The sequence below is a fragment of the Mus caroli genome, chromosome 4 (assembly GCF_900094665.2).
Source record: "Mus caroli chromosome 4, CAROLI_EIJ_v1.1, whole genome shotgun sequence".
Taxonomy (NCBI): Eukaryota; Metazoa; Chordata; class Mammalia; order Rodentia; family Muridae; genus Mus; species Mus caroli.
The window spans coordinates 46,658,543-46,679,132 of record NC_034573.1 but is presented as its reverse complement, the minus strand read 5'-3'; the positions used below and the strand labels follow the sequence as shown (position 1 = coordinate 46,679,132).

At 44.5% G+C, this 20,590-nt stretch overlaps 1 protein-coding gene across 1 annotated transcript in view; it reads left to right on the top strand.

Annotated features, from left to right (window-relative positions):
- The window catches only part of Abca1 (ATP binding cassette subfamily A member 1), a 126,129-nt gene that overhangs the window by 85,762 nt on the left and 19,777 nt on the right, over positions 1-20,590 (top strand). Inside the window, exons 21-36 of the mRNA XM_021159924.2 lie at positions 802-944; positions 1,110-1,247; positions 1,937-2,157; positions 3,379-3,451; positions 4,325-4,527; positions 6,228-6,276; positions 6,466-6,579; positions 7,553-7,701; positions 9,249-9,373; positions 11,274-11,372; positions 14,738-14,927; positions 15,744-15,838; positions 16,926-16,958; positions 17,925-18,030; positions 19,141-19,215; positions 19,692-19,861. Of these exons, the coding sequence (XP_021015583.1) occupies positions 802-944; positions 1,110-1,247; positions 1,937-2,157; positions 3,379-3,451; positions 4,325-4,527; positions 6,228-6,276; positions 6,466-6,579; positions 7,553-7,701; positions 9,249-9,373; positions 11,274-11,372; positions 14,738-14,927; positions 15,744-15,838; positions 16,926-16,958; positions 17,925-18,030; positions 19,141-19,215; positions 19,692-19,861 (1,983 nt within the window). The remainder of the gene's footprint in view (positions 1-801; positions 945-1,109; positions 1,248-1,936; positions 2,158-3,378; positions 3,452-4,324; positions 4,528-6,227; positions 6,277-6,465; positions 6,580-7,552; positions 7,702-9,248; positions 9,374-11,273; positions 11,373-14,737; positions 14,928-15,743; positions 15,839-16,925; positions 16,959-17,924; positions 18,031-19,140; positions 19,216-19,691; positions 19,862-20,590) is intronic.

Sequence of the window (20,590 nt, the reverse complement as noted above, 5' to 3'; positions counted from 1 at the left end):
CTGGCTAACTTAACTTACTTTCTTACACAGTCCAGAATCACCTGCCTAGGGAATGGTACCACCCACAGTTGGCCCAGCCCTCCCACATTAGCCTCTAATCAAGAACATGCTCCACAGACATGTCTACAGGACAATATGGTAGAGGCAGTTCCTCAATTGAGGAACCCTTTTCCTGAGTGGCTCTAGTTTCTGTGTAGACTAACCATCCTTAAGGCATGGTACAAGAACCTCAAAAGACACTTGGCACAATGGCCCTGTGTTCTCTGCTCAAGTTTGCTCCCACCCAGGTTGTCCACCAGCAAGTTGGATCCTAAAGGAGCCCTGGTAGTAGAACAGAGGAAGGCCTGAGCACTCTGGTGGAGGAACAAAGAATGTCCTGAGCCCTCTGACTGCAGGCAAAGCCTTTCCACTTTGTAGGTTTTAAGGTCCCTTTTTCTAAATTCAATGGCTTGGGCTTCTGAGTCTCCCAGGGCCTCCTTTACCTTAGACTTAGAACTTGAGACCCATTGAGGTTCACTCACATTAGTGAATGATGAGCTAACATGGTCACTAAAAAACTGAATGGAGAACCTGGAATTTAAAGTTTTAACGGCCTGGTGCCTGGTGATCAGGCCTGTTGGCTATAGGATATATCTGTTCCATTGTATGGCTATTTGTGTACTGTGAATTCTCCCTTCTGGTTACCTTTTCAAAGAAATTGAGTGCTTTTTAAAGACAAGAATTGTGTGGAAGAGAGGAAAACTGTGCCAAGATACGTCCATCCTACTGGGCCCCGAGCTGACCTACCCCTTTTTCCCCCAGGCTGACTGTTGAAGAGCACATCTGGTTCTATGCCCGCCTAAAGGGGCTCTCAGAGAAGCATGTGAAAGCAGAGATGGAGCAGATGGCCCTGGATGTTGGCTTACCCCCGAGCAAGCTGAAAAGCAAAACGAGTCAGCTCTCAGGTGAGCCCTGGACATCTTCCTTACCTTCCTTCTCCAGACAAGCACCCTAGAGTTCAAGTCTGGATGGTTGGTGACAGAATCCTAACCCTCTTTATGTCTACAGTCATCTCTCACCACGCCTACCCCCACTTACCATTTGAGGATGTGTCTTGCTCTGTCTTGTAGGTGGGATGCAGAGAAAGCTGTCTGTGGCCTTGGCCTTCGTGGGTGGATCCAAGGTTGTCATTCTGGACGAGCCCACAGCCGGGGTGGACCCGTACTCTCGCAGGGGAATATGGGAACTCTTGCTGAAATACCGACAAGGTACATGCTGTTACTTATTTCCAGTCATGACCGGGGTAGAGAAGGGCTCATGGGAATTGTGGCTAGTTGTGTTAGGGTAACAGTTGCTTCTCAAGAAAAGTTGGGAGCCTCCTTGAAGCTCCGTTTCTGTCCTGCTTTGCAAGATTCTTTTTTGTTTGTTTGTTTGTTTTTGGGATTTTTTTTCGAGACAGGGTTTCTCTGTATAGCCCTAGCTGTCCTGGAACTCACTTTGTAGACCAGGCTGTCCTCCAACTCAGGAATCCGCCTGCCTCTGCCTCCCAAGTACTAGGATTAAAGGCGTGTGCCACCACGCCCGGCTTTGCAAGATTCTTAAGACGTATACTTCATTATTTAAGGGCCTACCAGAAGAGCAGAAAGGGGGGTATGAGCATACACATACATACTGTAGTTAGACCATGTCCTTGTTCATGTTGGCCGTGACTAATGGGAATGTCTGTAAACTTCTTAGCACACTTGATGGAGCAGGATCCCAAATAAATACTGCTCTCCTTTTTGTGACAATTGCAAACTGCCATCCCCCAAGCCTTGCCATGCTGGGGTCACATCTGTGGAGGTTAAAGACCTCCCCATGTCTTTCTCATATGTGACATTTCTGCCGTTTGTGTCACTATGATCGGTGAGAACTGACAAGTCCCACTGTCCCATCTCCTTGTGTTTGTGCCTGGCAGGCCGCACCATTATTTTGTCTACACACCACATGGACGAAGCTGACATCCTTGGGGACAGAATTGCCATCATTTCCCATGGGAAGCTGTGTTGTGTGGGCTCCTCCCTGTTTTTGAAAAACCAGTTGGGAACGGGTTACTATCTGACCCTGGTCAAGAAAGATGTGGAATCATCCCTCAGTTCCTGCAGAAACAGTAGCAGCACCGTGTCTTGTCTGAAAAAGGTGAGCAGCCATCTTGGGGCTGGGCTGGTGTGGGGATGAGGCAGCCAGGGCTTGTTTCCATAGATGGCTTGTACGCTGGCGCCCCACGCTGCTAAGATTAAGGCAACATTCCCCTCGCTTCGTGGGCCTGTTACAGTGCATCATGGTTCCTGTGTGGAAGGCCAGGAGACCTCTGCTCCCGCCACATTAGTTCTGGCACAGCCCCTTTATATTCCCTCTGCAAGTGCCCTGGGTTATGCAGACAAGTCCTTTGAGGGCTTTATCCTATCAAAGAAAAGAGAACTTGCCAAGAGGTAAGGGGAGCCTTGCCTTAAATCTTACTGGTCTTGACTTTGAAACTATGAAACACCAAATATTTACAAGATACTGATTTTAAACTCTCCCATCCCCTTATAACCAGTGGGTTTAGAAAACAATAATGTTAACAGTACATTTTTGTTCTGTTTATATATTTTTTATTTTCTAAGTGTAGAGCAAACCAGGGAAGACAGGATTATTTTTATAATCTCAAATGAAGGGAGTGAGGCTTGTAGGAATTTGTAGCATATTCAAGGTCTCCCAGCAAGGATGTAAAAGTGAGGACCAGAATCCTGGATCTGGTTTGTTACGTGTTTCTTACATGTTACATGTTTCTTATATGTCTGAGATGTGTTTGTGTGGTTGGTCACAGCAGACTACCTACCTACCCTGACTCCTACCTGATTTGAACTCGTATCCATTTATTTTCCTGTTAACTGGAGCCTCCTCATTCAAGTGTGGTCTGAAGTGTAGCACAGCAGCCTCAGTTGGGAATTCATTACACACATGGTGACTTGGGCCCCATTCAGACCTACTGGATCTGTCTCTGCATGTTAATAAGGTGCCTGAGTGCCTGAATGCATATTCACATCGAGGAAGTGTTAAATTAGCTAAGTGTTCAGGTAAATCCCACGCGGGAGCGGTTGGCAAATGACCAGTGGCAGCATTGATCTGTGGCCACAGTTCTGTTGACACTCAGTTTGCTGGCCCCTCTCACCCTGGTCAGTGAGGTGGTCCATATTGAGCACACTTATGGCAGCAGTGGTGTCCGAAGCCATGGCTGCCAGTGGCACACTTCCCAGGGAAAGCTTTCTGCTCTAGTTTTATGCCGTAGAACTTCCTGGATGCTCTGTCCATCAAAGGTGGTGGTGGCTATGCCCGGTTTGACCCCTGACCCGTTCTCACCTCCTTCTTTGTCATCAGGAGGACAGTGTTTCTCAGAGCAGTTCTGATGCTGGCCTGGGCAGCGACCATGAAAGTGACACGCTGACCATCGGTAAGGATTCTGGGGTTTCTTATTCAGGTGGTGCCTGGGCTCCCCGCAGCTGGGCAGAGTGGAGGCAGAGGAGGAGAGGTGCAGAGGCTGGTGGCGCTGACTCAAGGTTTGCTGCTGGGCTGGGCTGGGCTGGGTGGCCGTGGGAGTGAATGCAGCTTGGTGGTGGCTTGGCCTAATACTTGCTGGGGAGCATGGGGCTTGGTCTTGGGGCTGGGAGGGCCGGATTCCAGAGAACAGATGTGACTGGGAGTCTGGGGAATACCTTGGGGGGTGGGGGAGTGGATTTAGCCAGATGCTGGATGAGATGTAGAGGGCCAAGCCAGTTGGAAGGGAGTTGAACTCCACATCTAAGAATGGTGAGAGCCCAGGAGATTAGGAATTTCCCATTTCAATTTCCCTCGAGCAGTGCCTATGAGAGACTAGTACCACCAGTGGCATATGGAATAAAAATATAGAGCTGACTGTCCCAACAGCTGGCTTTTTCCAGGAAGGTTTCTGCTCCCACAAACTGTTTGATTAGTCATCTCCTGAGGTAAACCATGGATCGCCTCATCTGAAAGTTTACAGAAGGGCAGGGTCTTATATGCTTTCTAAACTCATTCTGTTGAAGAGTCCTGGTACAGACACATTAGACACAAGACACCTATCCATCACACACCTAGTGACCATCAGTGGGCTTAGGTTTTGTGATGTAAGAATTAGTTAGAGACAGTCTTTGCCCTCCTGCTAGAGATGAATAAGCCAATGGGTTTGGCATCTTAGGACAGACAGTATATATGGGGTGCTTCTGAGCTGTTGGGAAAGGGAGAAGCAAGCTGGCTCTTTCTGTGGAGTCTGTGATGACTGAACACCTTCACACTCTGGTCCCTGCAGATGTCTCTGCTATCTCCAACCTCATCAGGAAGCACGTGTCTGAAGCCCGGCTGGTGGAGGACATTGGGCATGAACTGACCTATGTGCTGCCGTACGAAGCCGCGAAGGAGGGAGCCTTTGTGGAACTCTTCCATGAGATTGATGACCGGCTCTCAGACCTGGGCATCTCCAGTTATGGCATCTCGGAGACCACCCTGGAAGAAGTAAGCTCAATAGTCCCAAGGCCAGAGAGGCCACTTAGCCTGGCAACCAGATGGCTATAGAGTTGGTTCCTGAGAGTTTAAGGCATTCGCATCTGGGTAACGTTAGCCCAAGTTAAACAATGTAAGAGCGTAGGTAGTGGGAGACAGCAGTGTATTGGAGTGTTAGGATTGCTCCCTGGAGTGAATAGTATTGTGACCGGGTGACAACACTCACACATAGTAAATCACTGATAGTTATGGACAGTCGACTGGAGCCAGGTGCTGAACTTGATAAGTTAGGTGGTTTTGTTTTGTTTGTTTGGGATGAAACTTGACTAACAGCATTTCTCCCATCCTTTGCATTCTTCCAAATCATCCCTTACACTTCTCCTTGCTCACCTTCAAACTTTGGCCTCGTTTCTTTTATTATCATTATTATCATTAGAAGTAGCAGTATCTGTATTTTATTTAAGATTTATTTAATCTATTATTATTATTTAATCTGTTATTACTATTTGTATTTTATTTGTTTAAGTTTTATTTATTTGAGTACACGGTAGTTGTCTTCAGACACACCAGAAGAGGGCATCTGATCTCATTACAGATGGTTGTGAGCCACCATGTGGTTGCTGGGAATTGAACCAGGCTCTCTGTCAGTGCTCTTAAATGTCTGAATAATCTCTCCATCCCCTGTGTTTTATTTTTTTAAATAATATTTTTACTTACTATTTGAGACTATATTCCAGAATATTAGTGGTCTTTTTTCAGTTCCTTCCAGATCCCTCATCCCCACCTCTCTACCTACCCAACTTCCTATTTTCTCTTTTAAAGACAAAATAAGCTCATGGGATCTATTTGTGTTGGTGGACTGCTCCTGGGTGTGGGGTGTGGCCTGGAGTGTGGTCAGTATACCTGTGTCACTCCATTGGTGGCCTTTTTTTTTTTAAACATTGAAGGCTCTTTTAATGATCACAGCAGGATGAGAATTAATAATGATGTTGATTTAAGATTATGAATCAGAGGTTTGGGGCTTCAAAGCCCAGGTAACTTTCCTGCGTAGCAATGCTTCTCTTTAGAGATACAACATCACAAGCCTTGAGGCCTGGGATGGCTGTAAACATTGTCTGGCTTGGCTGGTTCCCAGGGTAGATTGTGCAGTAGAGTCATCTGTGATGATAGTAGAGATTCTAAAGCTCCTCTCTTGTGCCTTTGAGTTGGGATTTCTGTAGACATGACTTTGAACTTCTGCCGCATGCTTCCGACAGAATGGTCTGTAGGCGGGTTTGGAGATCAGTGACTTCATTCAGATGTCCCTCTACTATAATATTTATTTCTAGTGATAAGAAGCTCATTTCCTTGTCATTTGTCTTGCATAAGTGATCCCAATGCTGTCCTGCTCAAAGGTCTGGGAGCACAGATCTGACAAAAGTGACTTGCCTCACTCTCTGTAGGTTCAGAATGAATTTTATCTACAGACATAATGTACTGGTTTGTTTTAGAAAGAATGGCCTGGACTGATAGCTATCACATGTGAGGAAATGTTTTCTGCCCCAAACAGCTTCTCTCGAGTGGTTCTGATAAAATTCTTGTTGATAAATGCAGCCTCTACCTTCTTTATGTTAAGAGCCTAACGTGGGATTCCATAACCTAAATCTGGGAAGTGATAACTTCTTTCATAAAACATGTGCTCACTTATATTGTATCCTGCTTTAATTTCTCAGATATTCCTCAAAGTGGCTGAAGAGAGCGGGGTGGATGCTGAGACCTCAGGTAACCTGTCTGAGAGGGCTGCACACTGGGTAGGCTTTCTGTTGGCTGTTGGAGCTAACCCCTTTCGTGCCTTTCCCTTTGCATTCGTCTGATTCAATCCCATTTTTTAGTGTATGGGTTTGCTCTGGGAAGGTTTGCTGCCTTACAAATAAATAAATAAACCATAGGATTCCTTCCTTTTCCATTTAGATGGTACTTTGCCAGCAAGACGAAACAGACGGGCCTTCGGGGACAAGCAGAGCTGTCTGCACCCATTTACGGAAGATGATGCTATTGATCCCAATGACTCTGACATAGACCCAGGTTCGCATGGGCAGTATCTCTGTTCTGTTGTTTGAACTTGAGTTTGTCTTTTATGTGTTTCTTAGCTATCTCTTTGATCACTTTTGGCTAAGATCACAGATCCTAACAGGTTCCAAAGAAAAGTAGAAAAGATGAAAGAGCCCCTTTTCCAATGTGGCATATCTGGTCAAACATGAAGAAACCCACCCTTATCACTTCATTTAAAAGAAGGTTTTCTCGGATGGGTATGAGAAGATGACCCATCCATGCTCTGAACCTGTTTATATCGTCATCTCTCTAGGGCACCAGTTTCTTGCACACCTAAGTGCTTAAGCTTTGAATGAAAGTGTTTTGAATGGGTGTTTGATTTTGAAGGAATAAAAGAGGAAGTTGTGTTCTTTGACATGTATATTTTTTAATGACTGTGCCCATATGTGGTTGAGATGGAGAAAGGCAGTATGAAATGAAACAAATTCGTAGACTTGTCTAAGTGCCTCAGTTAGCAGTCATTAGTTTCAGACAAGGATTTCTAGACAACTTTTGGTGAGGACAGAAAATTATCTGCTTTTATGAGTCTGCCTTTTTGTACTTACTTCATGTTTCATTGTCAGGACTTAGATGTTTTAAATGTGTCCACTTTTTACCATGCATATAAAAGATAGAAGACTAATAACCATCATGTGCCAGCCTACATGGCCCAGTTCATGGAATTGGGCACAGATTGCTTCTGTTATTTGTGTGCACATCTTTGCTTGTCCTGAGGGATCTTCATTCTCTGTGCTCATCAGATGGGAACTGAAAGCATGCATGTTGAGAAATATAACTTTGAGTTGAAAGTTGAGTTTTTCAAGAAACCTATTTACTCCTGTGAGGTACTGGAGGCTTCAAACCCCAGCTTCCAAGATGACTGCTGAAGCTAGTAGAGGGAAGAGTAGAGTCATTCAGAGACAGGAGACATTGATTATAGCCAACCCTCCATATGTGCTGCTTACAGAATCCAGGGAGACGGACCTGCTCAGTGGGATGGACGGCAAAGGCTCCTACCAGCTGAAGGGCTGGAAACTCACCCAGCAACAGTTTGTGGCCCTTTTGTGGAAGAGGCTGCTGATTGCCAGACGGAGCCGGAAGGGTTTCTTTGCTCAGGTGAGGTGTGCTGGGCTCTGCCTTCATGGACTGCAGGCTCTTGGACTAGTGAAGACAGGCTAGGACTGTGGTCAAGATAGAGATGCTGGGACCAGTATGCCAGTGATTTCCCTGGGCTTCAAATTTTTCATCTGAAAATGAGTGGGGATATGTGGCTGTTAGGAGGATGAAACGAATTTATTTAGAATGGACTTTGACATTACTTGGGGAGGTGGCTATAATTTAGAGGAGATCATGACAGGGACACAGTTTAGATAAACCAGTTGGGCAAATTCAACTCTCATAACATGAGAGTCGCCATGCTGAGTTGTGTTTGGCAGTGTACTTATTATTAGAAACATGGTGGGTATGTTTTTCTCTTAATTGACAAGCGCGAGAGAGCTAGGAATGGAACAGGCACATTGATTTCTCCCATATCACAGTTTGCAAGCTGACTTATCAGTTAAAGTCAGCTATAAAGTTACTTCATTCTACAAAATGAAGAATTATAGAGAACACGTCCATGAAGCCCTCCCTGCAGACCACCTGGGCAACACTAACTCAGAGCATGAGCATGAAGCCTGCAGACCTGGATTTGGAATCTGGTTCAGTGAATCACTGGCTGACTTCCCTCAGATCCATGATGCTCTAGTTTGTGAACAGTGATAATGATACTAACACCACCAATAACTACGAAATAGGATATTAAAGGGGCTGATTCTCACTACAGTACTTTCCAGTGGAATTATTCATCCAGTGATAATTTTCTATATTGAAATACAGGAATATTAAAATCAGAGTGACTGTTTGGATTCTTATGGCTCTGGGGATGGAATCCCAGGGTGTGTGAGCTCTCTACTACCAAGTTACACCTACAGCCAGGGTTACCATTGAATCACTGAAGTTTTTAAAGGGTAAATTTCTCAGAAAGGAAGGAAGAGATCCCTTAGCTGACCCATGCATTATGTTGTTTTCAGAGAAGGGATATAGGAAATTTGGGGAATTTCAAGGAAAGATTTAGATAGTTATGCTTTTCACAGTGCTCATAGGAGAGACGCTGGCTGCTGCTACTTCTGGCGGGGGAGTTGGTGTCATGTTCTCAGTCCTCAGATTTACTGATGTCACATAGGACCCCTGCAAGTGGAGATGATACCAGGATTCAGTCTCCTGGCTCCCAGTCCAGGGCTGTTCTGCCTTCTACCTGAGTCTATGATCCAGGCTGGTTTTTCTCAGTCTTTGGAGGGGAGAAAGGATTGAGCTTAAAGAGTCAGTCACTCTGACTCTTTACTCTGTGACATTCTCGGCTTGTGCCTCTGTTAGGTGACCATAGCCTCTGTCTTTGTGCTGTTAGCATCTGGAAATGCCTTGGGAGAAAGGGGCTTAATTTTCAGTCTCCTTTCTCTCCAAGCTGCCAGAAATACCTTGGTAGAACTTAGCCCCAGGCCTTGCCTGTATTCCTCATTCCTGTGTTGCTAGTCTATGGGGCTGGCTAGACTTTCAGGGGCTTGCTCTTCAGGCTTCTAAAAACATGTCCTGTTGTCTCTTCCCTCACCAATGCCTATTTATAGATTGTCCTGCCAGCTGTCTTTGTTTGCATTGCCCTGGTCTTCAGCCTGATTGTGCCACCCTTTGGCAAGTACCCCAGCCTGGAACTTCAGCCCTGGATGTATAATGAGCAGTATACATTTGTCAGGTATGTTTGTCCTTTGTGCCTCAAGGCAGAGAGGGTTGAAACAGACCAACAGTTTTTCCTATGCTGAGAGCCAAGGAGTCAGAATCCACAGTTCTGCAGTGGAATGGGTCTTCTCATGATGGTTCAGGCTCCTATACAAGCCACTACTGTAGCAAAGAACAATAGTAAATGATACTGGAAAATACAGGTGAATCTCTGCTGGGCATTTCCCCTTGTATTGTTAGGCTCTTGTCAGGTATGCTTTAATTCTGTAACCAGTAAATCTTGCAGGTTAGGATGTTAGCTAAGTGTGCGTCTTCAGGCAAGAATGCTCCTATTCCATACTGATCCTATTAAAATCAGAAGATAGGGGACTTTCGAGACCTTGTTTAGTATAGGTTTTCTTCTGTTCTGATGCAGGGCAGGTCTGTAGATGGGAGAAAGTGTCAGGGATATAGAGGGAAGTTTTAAAAAATCTATGTGAATGTGTGTGTAGGATATTTATAGATCATGTATAGATTGTTTATTAGCCTCTTTTGCTCTAGCTCACTTTCTTTTTTTATTATTTTTATTTTTTTTATTAGGTATTTATTTCATTTACATTTCCAATGCTATCCCAAAAGTCCCCCACCCGCTCCCTCACCCATTCCCCCACCACCCACTCCCACTTCTTGGCCCTGGCGTTCCCCTGGACTGAGGCAGATAAAGTTTGCATGACCAATGGGCCTCTCTTTCCACTGATGGCCGACTAGATCATCTTCTGATACATATGCCGCTAGAGACACGAGCTCTGGGGGGTACTGGTTAGTCCATATTGTTGTTCCACCTATAGGGTTGCAGATCCCTTTACCTCCTTGGTTGCTTCCTCAAGATCCTCCATTGAGGGCCCTGTGATCCATCCAATAGCTGACTGTGGGCATCCACTTCTGTGACTGCTAGGCCCCGGCATAGTCTCACAAGAGACAGCTCTATCTGGGTCCTTTCAGCAAAGACTTGCTAGTATATGCAATGGTGTCAGCGTTTGGAGGCTGATTATGGGATGGATCCCCGGATATGGCAGTCTCTAGAGACTCAGCTCCAAACTGTGTCTCTGTAACTCCTTCCATGGGTGTTTTGTTCCCAATTCTAAGAAGGGGCAAAGTGTCCACACTTTGGTCTTCGTTCTTCTTGAGTTTGATGTGTTTAGTAAATTGTATCTTATATCTTGGGTATTCTAAGTTTCTGGGCTAATATCCACTTATCAGTGAGTACATATTGTGTGAGTTCTTTTGTGATTGTGTTACCTCACTCAGGATGATGCCCTCCAGGTCCCAGGTCCATCCATTTGCCTAGGAATTTCATAAATTCATTCTTTTTAATAGCTGAGTAGTACTCCATTGTGTAAATGTACCACATTTTCTGTATCCATTCATCTCCTATAGTTAAAAGTTCGTTTGATCCCTTTCTAGCTGATGACCTAGCATTGCCCATGGCTACAGATCATGACATTGGTTTGTGCTCTAGACCCATTATTTCTTGGACTTTTTAATTGTGCATACAAATAATCAATAAAATCTTCCTGTCTGTTCTTGGAATATCCTAGCTGTCAGTGTCAAGTGGTATTTATCAAAGTAGTTTTGAAATACTGATCCTTAATGATTTTCTTTATTTTAAATTAAGTGCATATGTATGTGTGTGTGTGTATATATATGCACACCTTCACATGTAATCTCTGCACATGCTTTATTGGGGGCACTGTATGTTACCCTGATGCCAGATGTTTGAAGCTCCTTGCAGGTGGCTTTGTATATAATTAATTTTAGTCTTAGAAGCCTATTCCTCAGAAAACACTTAGCAGAATGTTTTCTGTAGAAAACTTTTCCTGCCTCCAAGTCCTGGTTTGGATGAACGACTGACCTGGATGTCTCTCTTGTATCTGTAGTAACGATGCTCCCGAGGACATGGGCACCCAGGAACTTCTGAATGCTCTGACCAAAGATCCAGGCTTCGGGACCCGCTGTATGGAAGGAAACCCAATCCCGTGAGTGACACTTCAGCCTTGAGCTGCCTTCTCCTGACGGCTGCCGGGTTTTCTTTCTGGTGGTATTGCCTGTTTCATTGTGACCACTGTCAGGTTTTTTTTTTTTTTCTTTCAATCAATTTTTATTTTAAAAAGCCAGAGGATAGCCAAATCAATTTAGGAACAAGTAGACTCTTCTAGCATCCTGTACACCAAATCATTACCAACGTTTGTTTACTCTGCTGTATGTTGATTTTAAATCACAGCATGCACTTACTGACCAAATGCTCTCCCCTTCTCATCTTGACCCCAGCTCCCATACTTGTGTGCCATAGTAGACTGGTGGAGTGTGAAGCTTGCAGCTTTGCTTATCAGTTTCTTTAACCAGCAGAGATGACATGCTGATTGTATTTATAACAACAAAGACTTTGTTTTTGTGCAGTTGCATATTTTCATCAGATCTTCAGGACTAGTTTTAAAAAGTGGGTAAACTCGGTGATATGCCCAGTTTAATCTCTATGTACTGAAGAAGCAAGTCATTGAGACACTGTGGTAAAACCAGTGGAGAGGTGAGGTGGAGTGAACTGGAGCTAGTAGACTTAGCTTCACGTTTGCAGGTCCAGAGAGAATTTATGCCTGAGGTCCACATGCACAGGCAGTGCGCGATAGCTAAGGAACTGTGGAACGTGATAGAAAAGCACAGAAAGGAACATTTGAATCCCAAACGGCGAAGGTGAACATGGCCAGTCTTGTGTCAGAGCACTGAATCCGATGGCTACGTCTATAAAAGACCTAGCAGATTTGGAGATGAATATTTCTGTGTATTTATCAGCTCTTAATTATTATTTGCTTAATTACTTTTCTGTTGTGATAAAGCACCACAGCCAAGGCAGCTTATAGAGGGAAGGGCTTTGGGGCGGGGGGGGGGAGGTGAATTACAGTTCCAGTGGGCTAGGAGTACATGAGCCTCATTGTGAGGAGCCTGGCGGCAGGCAGAGGGATGTGCTGAGGCAGCAGCAGAGAGCTCACCTCCTAATCCACAAACAGGAAACAGAATCTTTTGAATGGCATGAGTCTTTTCAGATCTCAGAGTCTGCTCCCAGTGACACACCTCCTCCAACAAAGCCACACTTCCTGATCCTTCCCAAACAGTTCTACCAACTGGGGATCAAGTATTCAGATATCAGCCTTTGGGATGGTTCAAACCACCACAGTATCAGATGATGTGTTAGACAATGTTCTGTCACTGAGAAAATCAACTTATGAGGAGCAGAGATTTATTGGTGACCTGTGGTGTCAGAGCTTTTGGTTCATAGCTAATTGGCTATGTTGTTTGGGGCCCCTTTGGAGTCCCTAGTTAGGTAGAGCATCATGGTAGGGAACATGTGCTTCCCTACAATATAATAGCTGCTTATATCATAGATGCCAAGCCAGGGAGCAAAAGAAGAGAAAGAAGGCTTGAGGTTCTATGATTTCCTTTGAGTGTATGTCCCCAGAGACATATCTTACTTCTCTTAGGTCCTGTGACTTACATACAGGCTCTGTCAGCACCCAGTAACACCACAATCTAGGGATCAAGCCTTTAGCATTTGAGCCTTTGGAAAATATTGAAGACTCAAGCCATAGTAGGTAGTTACTAAATATCATCCTTAGTACTTACTAGAAGGACACAGCTTCTCCTTAACTTCACCAAAAAGTTAAGATTCCATGTGAAGGTTTTGTAGGAAAGAATGATGAGGTAAGATGATAATCTGGGTAGCTGGGTCCTTTGTTGGTAAGCTGAATTGTATGGATTCGTGGATTGATTCCAGCAAAGGCCAGATCTATAGGAGAGAGAACTGAGCCGACAGCTGGCCTGCAGAGATAAAAGAAATGTCCATGACATCAGAAAGTATGTGTGCTGTCTGTGCACCATGGATGCTCTGCTGGAAGCAGTCTGAAAGGCAGAGCCTCACCCCACCATCTCAGACTAAAATTCAAATTTTAGGTTCCTGGGGATCATCAGGATAGAGAATTCTGACTAAGTTGCTTTTTCAAGTGGTCTTTAGTTTGTCTCAGCCTGTTGTCTTTTAAAGGTCTTTGGTATGAGTTTCATAAGGGTAAATATTTTAGGGAAGAAGCTTTAAAGAGAAAATGAGGAATTATTTGTGTAAAAAGCACTTGTGTGCATATTTATAAACACACACACACATGTGCACAGACATGAGGTATAAAGGTTGTCCCTAGTTTAAATTGTGGAATCTTGAAAATTGGAAATATGGATGAGAGGCTAGAAATGAGACATCATTTTATACTCTTATTTTATCAGTAGGGATAAATGAACCCTGAGATTGCAAGGGACTTGTGATGCACACCAAACAGTTAGGGCCCTGCGTTGTCTCTGAGGATGCTCGTAGACAACCTCCCCTTTCATACAGTGAGCATTCCCACTCCACTCAGCTCAAGTCTTTGCTTATTATAGAACATCATTTGGATCTTGCCATTCTCCACAAGACTTTGAACATGCTGAGCCTAAAAATACAGGCTCCTAACCATGTCTCTGTCATGAAGCTCCTCCCCCTCTTCCCTCCTCATTGTCTTAGAGCTCATCTCACGACCTTCTTGTTTTCATCAAACACATACATTCATTTCTTTGCAGAGCCTTTGTATCTGACTGCCCACAGCTCCTGCCTGGCATGTTCATTCTTCCCTGTTCTTTTAAAATTAATTGATGGGTTTTTTTGTGTGTGTATGTTTATGTGTGTGTGTGTGTGTGTGTGTGTGTGTGTGTGTGTGTGTGTATGCATATCATGATACACATGCAGAGGTCAGAGTATAACAAGATTGAGAGATTGAATCCAGTTTTGGCTATAGGTACATTTATCTACCAAGGCATCTCTCCAGCCCATTATCTCAATTCTTTAACTAGCTGATTGTTTATGTTTTGGTTGAAGCTGACTCAAAGGTCTGCTTTCTCCATGTACCCTCCTGTTGTGTTTGCTTTATCTGGGGTTATGTAAAATTGGATTTGTTGACTTGTAGTCCATGAAGAATCCATGAAGTCAGAGAGTTTGTATTGCTTTCTCCAGACTCCCAAAGATGCAGAACACTGTGCAGCCCATAGTGGACTCTTCTGTGTGTCGTGTCAGCAGATTGGTTAGCTGGGTTGAACAGAGCTCTGCATGACCATCTGGAGCCTGTTCACCTCCAATTTTCCTGGGTTTTCTGTGATTCCCCAGCTTCCACAGGCTTCTGTGAGAGCAAACATAATGAAGTCAAGTTGTTTTTCAAATGGTAGGACTAGGCACATGGGTCCTTACTAAAGAGCAAACCTGTGCTCTAAAAGCATCAAGGAAAGACAGGCCCCTTTCAGGAGAGCCTAGAACGTTTGCTATCTCCTTTCACAGAGATACCCCTTGCTTGGCTGGGGAGGAGGACTGGACCATCAGCCCCGTTCCCCAGAGCATCGTGGACCTCTTCCAGAATGGGAACTGGACCATGAAGAACCCCTCACCTGCGTGCCAGTGTAGCAGTGACAAAATCAAGAAGATGCTGCCTGTGTGTCCCCCAGGGGCAGGGGGGCTGCCACCTCCTCAGGTGAGTCCCTGTCGGCATGACTGAGAAGTTGGCTCAGGGTAGGACCTGGTAGCCTCTGTGTGGCAGCAAGAATGAGTGACATGTGAAGTCACTCTTGATCTCTCTTGAGAAGAGCGAGTGGGTTTTGAGAGAGGCGAGTGAGCTCCATTGTGCTAGTGTCTGTCACAGAGCATCTGTAGGCACAGCTTCCTACCCTGGTTCTGCCACAGTGGGAGCTGCTGGCCCTGTTAACTCTTTGGACCTGTGTTTTCACTTCAGAATAAATGGGCCACAAAGCTTAGGTGTATCTCATCAACTCTGACATTCTCTGGGCTCTGAGATTTGGAGGGAGATCTAAGTCTCTCACTTGCTCTCTCTGTCTCTCTCTCTCTCTCTCTCTCTCTCTCTCTCTCTGTGGTGTTTTGTTTTTGTTTGTTTGTTTGTTTCCCCTAAAAATTTCAGGACAGGAGTCTAGGTTGGAGGGTGGGGACAGGGAACTTTTAGTGGATGTGAAAACTTAAGGAAGTCATGCTTGTCACTTTAAAATCATCTGGCCCACTCACCAACATGACTCAAAAGTACAGAAGAATTCAATGGGCAGTTTATAATGCTCTTCCTTAAATATTCAGGTGATGTGGAAAATCCCACCTAGATACTCAGTGAATACTTTCCTGGAGATAATTTTGGCTTGGTATGAGCGAGGGACAAGTGCCAACAGTCTTGGTGGTGACTGGCTGAGGGTCTTGCGTAGGCCCTGGGGTCCCTATTGTTTTTGTCTGTTTTCTGCCCTGATTCTTACCTGTATGATACGTGAGCTTGGTTCCTATGTGATGACAGAGAAAACAGAAAACCGCAGACATCCTTCAGAATCTGACAGGAAGAAATATTTCAGATTACCTGGTGAAGACGTACGTGCAGATCATAGCAAAAAGGTATGGTCCTGTTGGAACCTGGCTTGCTGCATGTGTAGACTTGAGTGGTAGGGAAATGGACAATCATGGCTCTGTGGGAAATTTAGCTTGTGAGCCTTGAAAGTTCAGCTTAGAGAATGAGGCTGCCTGCTTTAGGCTGAAAATAAGTGACAAATGTGGACTCAGATTTGAATTCTGACCCACTAGTCTCATAACATCTTCGCTTATGTGAATTTTAATTTTTATTTTACATTTGATGTTAGTGTTGCACTCTTAAGTTCGTGGTGAGGGGTAAGAGAGATGATACGAGCAAAAGCCTGTAGATCCTCTTGCCTGTATGGCTCCATAAACAAGGTCAGGGTAGACACAGTAGCCTTTCTTTCATATGGAACCTTTAAAGAGACGTGTAAATTCCTGGGACATGATCATATAGTGACCGATGTTTAGTCAGTGTGCAGAGAATATGTTTCCTTTCCATAAGTATGGTCAGGTGTCCGGTCCATAATGTTTGAACTAACTTTAAATGACAAGGATATGATAGAATAAGAATAGGCCATGCATTTCTCAGAGCTGTAACGTTGCCACATGAGAGTCACAATAAACAGCGTTTAGTTCAGTAATATCTGGGATGGTAATGCATTTATTTGTGTGTCTGTTTGTTTTAGACAGGGTCTCTGGGTCTGTAAGGCATTTATTTATTTGTCTGTTTATTTAAGACAGGGTCTCACTACATTACTCCTGGCTGTCCTGGAATTCTCTCTATATAGATTAGGGTGGCCTCAGACTCATAGAGTTTCATCTGCCTCTGTCTCTTGAGTGCAGTGCTGAGCTTAAAGGCATGTACCACCATGCCTGCATGTAAGGTGGGTTTTTACATTGGCTTAATTTACTATGTGATTCTCATTAGAGTAAGGTTTCTAAGACAGCAGACAGGACATGCTGAGAGTGGCCTTCCTTACATGCATGCAACTCTACAGCACTGGTCATAGGCCTAGTGAAAGGAGTGCCCGTTTCTGTGCTTTGTCCTCAAGTAAATGATGACTGTTGCCTCATCAGTATGACCTCTGCTTTCTAGATCTGATTTTTGGTTTCTCTTTTCTCTCTGCAGCTTAAAGAATAAGATCTGGGTGAACGAGTTTCGGTAAGTCATTCCCTTCTCCCTGTTCTCCCTGAGTCACGTCAGGTCTCAGGAGAATGATTTAGATGTAGGGCTCTTGAATCAAGACAGAGTTACAGGTGTGGGGACTGTTGCCTTGTGCACACTCTTGGGTGTCACCTCACCTTGAGGGGGACTGGGGTGCTGCAGACCAACACACCGAGGCACGGTTATAGTAGACTCACTGTGGAATTTGTGTAACTCATTCTTCACTCCGAAGGCCCCTGAAATATTTGATACAGTGATTTCCTTGAGGAGTTTCAGAAATCACTTGTGGGCCTCTTGAGACTTAAGAAAGTAAAATGTCATGAAGGAAAAAAAACTATCGTAGCTGTATTTTCCCCCCAGACAGATTCCCAAGTGTGCCTAGGGACTCAAGGAAAACCTTTCAGGCCTTTCATATGACGTGAGGTCTTGGCGGAAAGGAAAGACATCAAAAGCATTTGTTTCCACCCTATTTCCACTGATTTTTCCCTACTGGATTTTGAAGGAGCAGTTGAGAGTAGGGAAGGAAGCATTCTTGAAGTCATGAGTGGCCCATGTAGCTGTTCGAAAGACCTCAAAAGGCTTTATTCTCAAATTTCCATTTTCCACCCTGCCTTTTCTGCAAGGGTCAGGGTCCCTGGAGCTCTGAGCAGAGCAGTCATAGGCTTACTTAATGCCAGGGAAGATAAGACCTGTCTGTGATCCCTCCCTGGCTTTCAAGACTGCCCATCTTCCTGTCTTCCTGCCTATAGCATGGGTGCCTATCATTAGCTCTAGGCCTTCCCTACTGGGCAGCAATTTTGAGAATTAAGATGGCTAGATTTCACCAGGGGAGGCAACATGTAACTATCTAAGCCAAACGTTGGTTCTAGTTTGAAAAAGAGGTGGCTCTCCGAGAACCTTGTGCACTGCGGTATCTGCTGCTGTGGCTTGGGTATGGCTTTTAACGGTGAGCCTTTCTTTTAGGTATGGCGGGTTTTCCCTGGGTGTCAGTAATTCCCAAGCACTTCCTCCGAGCCATGAAGTTAATGATGCTATCAAGCAAATGAAGAAACTCCTGAAGCTGACCAAGGTACAGCATCCATCCAGACACGGGTCAGAAAAGTGGGTCTGGAATTGCTGGCACACAGGTGTAGTGATAGTAGTCTGAAGAGGTTTGTATACAAAGCAGTTCAGATAAACCAGACTACTCATACCCAACACGCACACACACACACACACACACACACACACACACACACACACACACGAACGTACGTTTCTGAAAGTGTAAGTCAAAAATGAACTCAGAGATTAAAAGCTCTTACAAAAGCCAAGCTGCTAAGTTAGCTAGTGGGCAAAATAAATTGAATTTCAAACAGTTTCCTAAAACGGCCATTGGCTAGACAGGAAATGGGAAAAATGAGTTCATTCACTTTCCATGTTGGTTGGCCGGACTTTAAGAGCAGCTAAGGCCACATTTATTTCTCCCTATCTCTGGTTGCCCAAGTTGAAATGTTCAGGTGATGTGGACTCTGGGGTTTTGCACAGTAGTCCTGGGCCTAGGGCGCTTAAGCCGTAGGATGCATCTGCATGACCTGTGGGTTTTAGTTCTTGGGATGATGCCAAGAGACTCTGAAGAATCTTGGAAATTTAATTTACTTTCACTTATGTGTATAGGTGGCTTGCCTGCGTGCATGTGTTTATACCACGTGTGTGGTCTGGTACCCACAGAGGCCAGAAGCGTATATTTGCTCCCTTGAGACTAGAGTTACAGATGCTTGTGAGCCCCGATGTGGGCGCTGGGAATCGAACCTTGGTCCTCTGGAAGAGCAGACTGTCCTCTTCACCTCTAATCCATCTCTAGCTCCAAATTCTTGGGATTATTTGTGTATTTATGTATTTGTGTGTGTGATTTAGGTTATGTGTGTGTGTGTGTTTGAGAGAGAGAGAGAGAGAGAGAGAGGAGAGAGAGAGAGAGAGAGAGAGATATTTTTTTTCCCATGACTTGTGACTTCATGGCAACATTAGTACGGTGGATTCTAGTGACTTGGTGCTCAGGAACCACATATGCAATGGCTTTAGATTTAATTTCAGTGAATGAAGAGGAAGTTGTCTTGGTTGATACAGGGCTGTCTCATTGCTTGCTGTCACCCCTTGTGTGTGCGTACAGACACCTGAGGCAGGATTCTGTTGTTTACAGGACAGCTCCGCAGATCGCTTCCTCAGCAGCCTGGGAAGGTTCATGGCAGGGCTGGATACGAAAAACAATGTCAAGGTACACCCCTACCTGTGTTCTGCCAGCTTCTTGCTAAACAATAATCCCGTGTTCCTTGAAATCTTACGGGCAAGTAGCTAGGGACATTCGTGGTAGAAAAGGGCAAACTGTTAGTCTTGCCAGTGACATGACTCAGCATAGTTAGTGGTTAAGAGAATGTGTTTTGCCACCAGACTTAACTTGTGAACTGCTGTGGTTTTTGCCTTAAGCTACCTGACCTGTTTAAGTATCCATTTCCTGTGCAGCAGGAAGGCGGCAACCATGGCTGCCTCTAACTCGATGTGGGTAACTAGTTAAAAGTGTAAAGGTCTTCACCTAGTCCCTCAGCCAGTGGTTGGTGGATCCCGAATCTATAATGCTTTTGTTTGGTGTGTCACTAAGTTTCTGAAGTTTCCATGCACGTTTTGTGTATATACGATCACTTCTGGAAGAACAGTTTGGCAGCATTACCTTGAGTTTGGTCTGTTTTACTTCAGGTGTGGTTCAATAACAAGGGCTGGCATGCTATCAGTTCGTTCCTGAATGTCATCAACAATGCCATTCTCCGGGCCAACCTGCAGAAGGGAGAGAACCCGAGCCAGTATGGGATCACTGCTTTCAACCATCCCTTGAACCTCACTAAGCAGCAGCTCTCAGAGGTGGCTCTGTAAGTGTGTCTAAAGGGATGGGCGTGAAGACCTTAGGGTGACCGAGCACCAGGGGAAAGGACCGCAAAGCTGGTTGTAACAGCTAGTAATAATTATGTTGTATGAGCCTGAGTCGATCCAGACTCTGGGCAGAAAATGATTGGTTTATGCACTGACTGGCAATCTTTCTTGACTTGAAGAAGGAAGACCAGATATGTGAAAATCATCACATTGATAGACTCACATGTAGGGAATTAAAATTGTTAGTGAAATCCAAGAGTAATTACTATTTCATTTGCTTGAAAATGAGGTTTTTAAATTCAGTGAAACATGCATTTAATAGTTTCTTTCTTTTTTTTTTAATTTTTAATATTTTTAATACATATTTTCCTCAGTTACATTTCCAATGCTATCCCAAAAGTCCCCCATAGCGCCCCCCACTTCCCTACCCACCCATGTGTATGCATGTGTGGCACACACACACACATGCATGTGTATTCTCTTGTACATGTCTGCAAATTTTAAAGTCTTGGAATAAAAGAATCTGGATTTAAATTTGGTGTCTAAGCTTTGTAGGTATGTAATATTAGATGAGGTAATTTGTATACATTTCTCCAGCCAGCACCCAGCACAGAGTTGATAATCAGCATATTAGATCCCCTCTTGGATATGTGGGGAATGGCACTTTACTATAAACACTGTAGAATATTAATGTTGATCATCAGGATCTTTTTTTTTTTTTTTTTTTT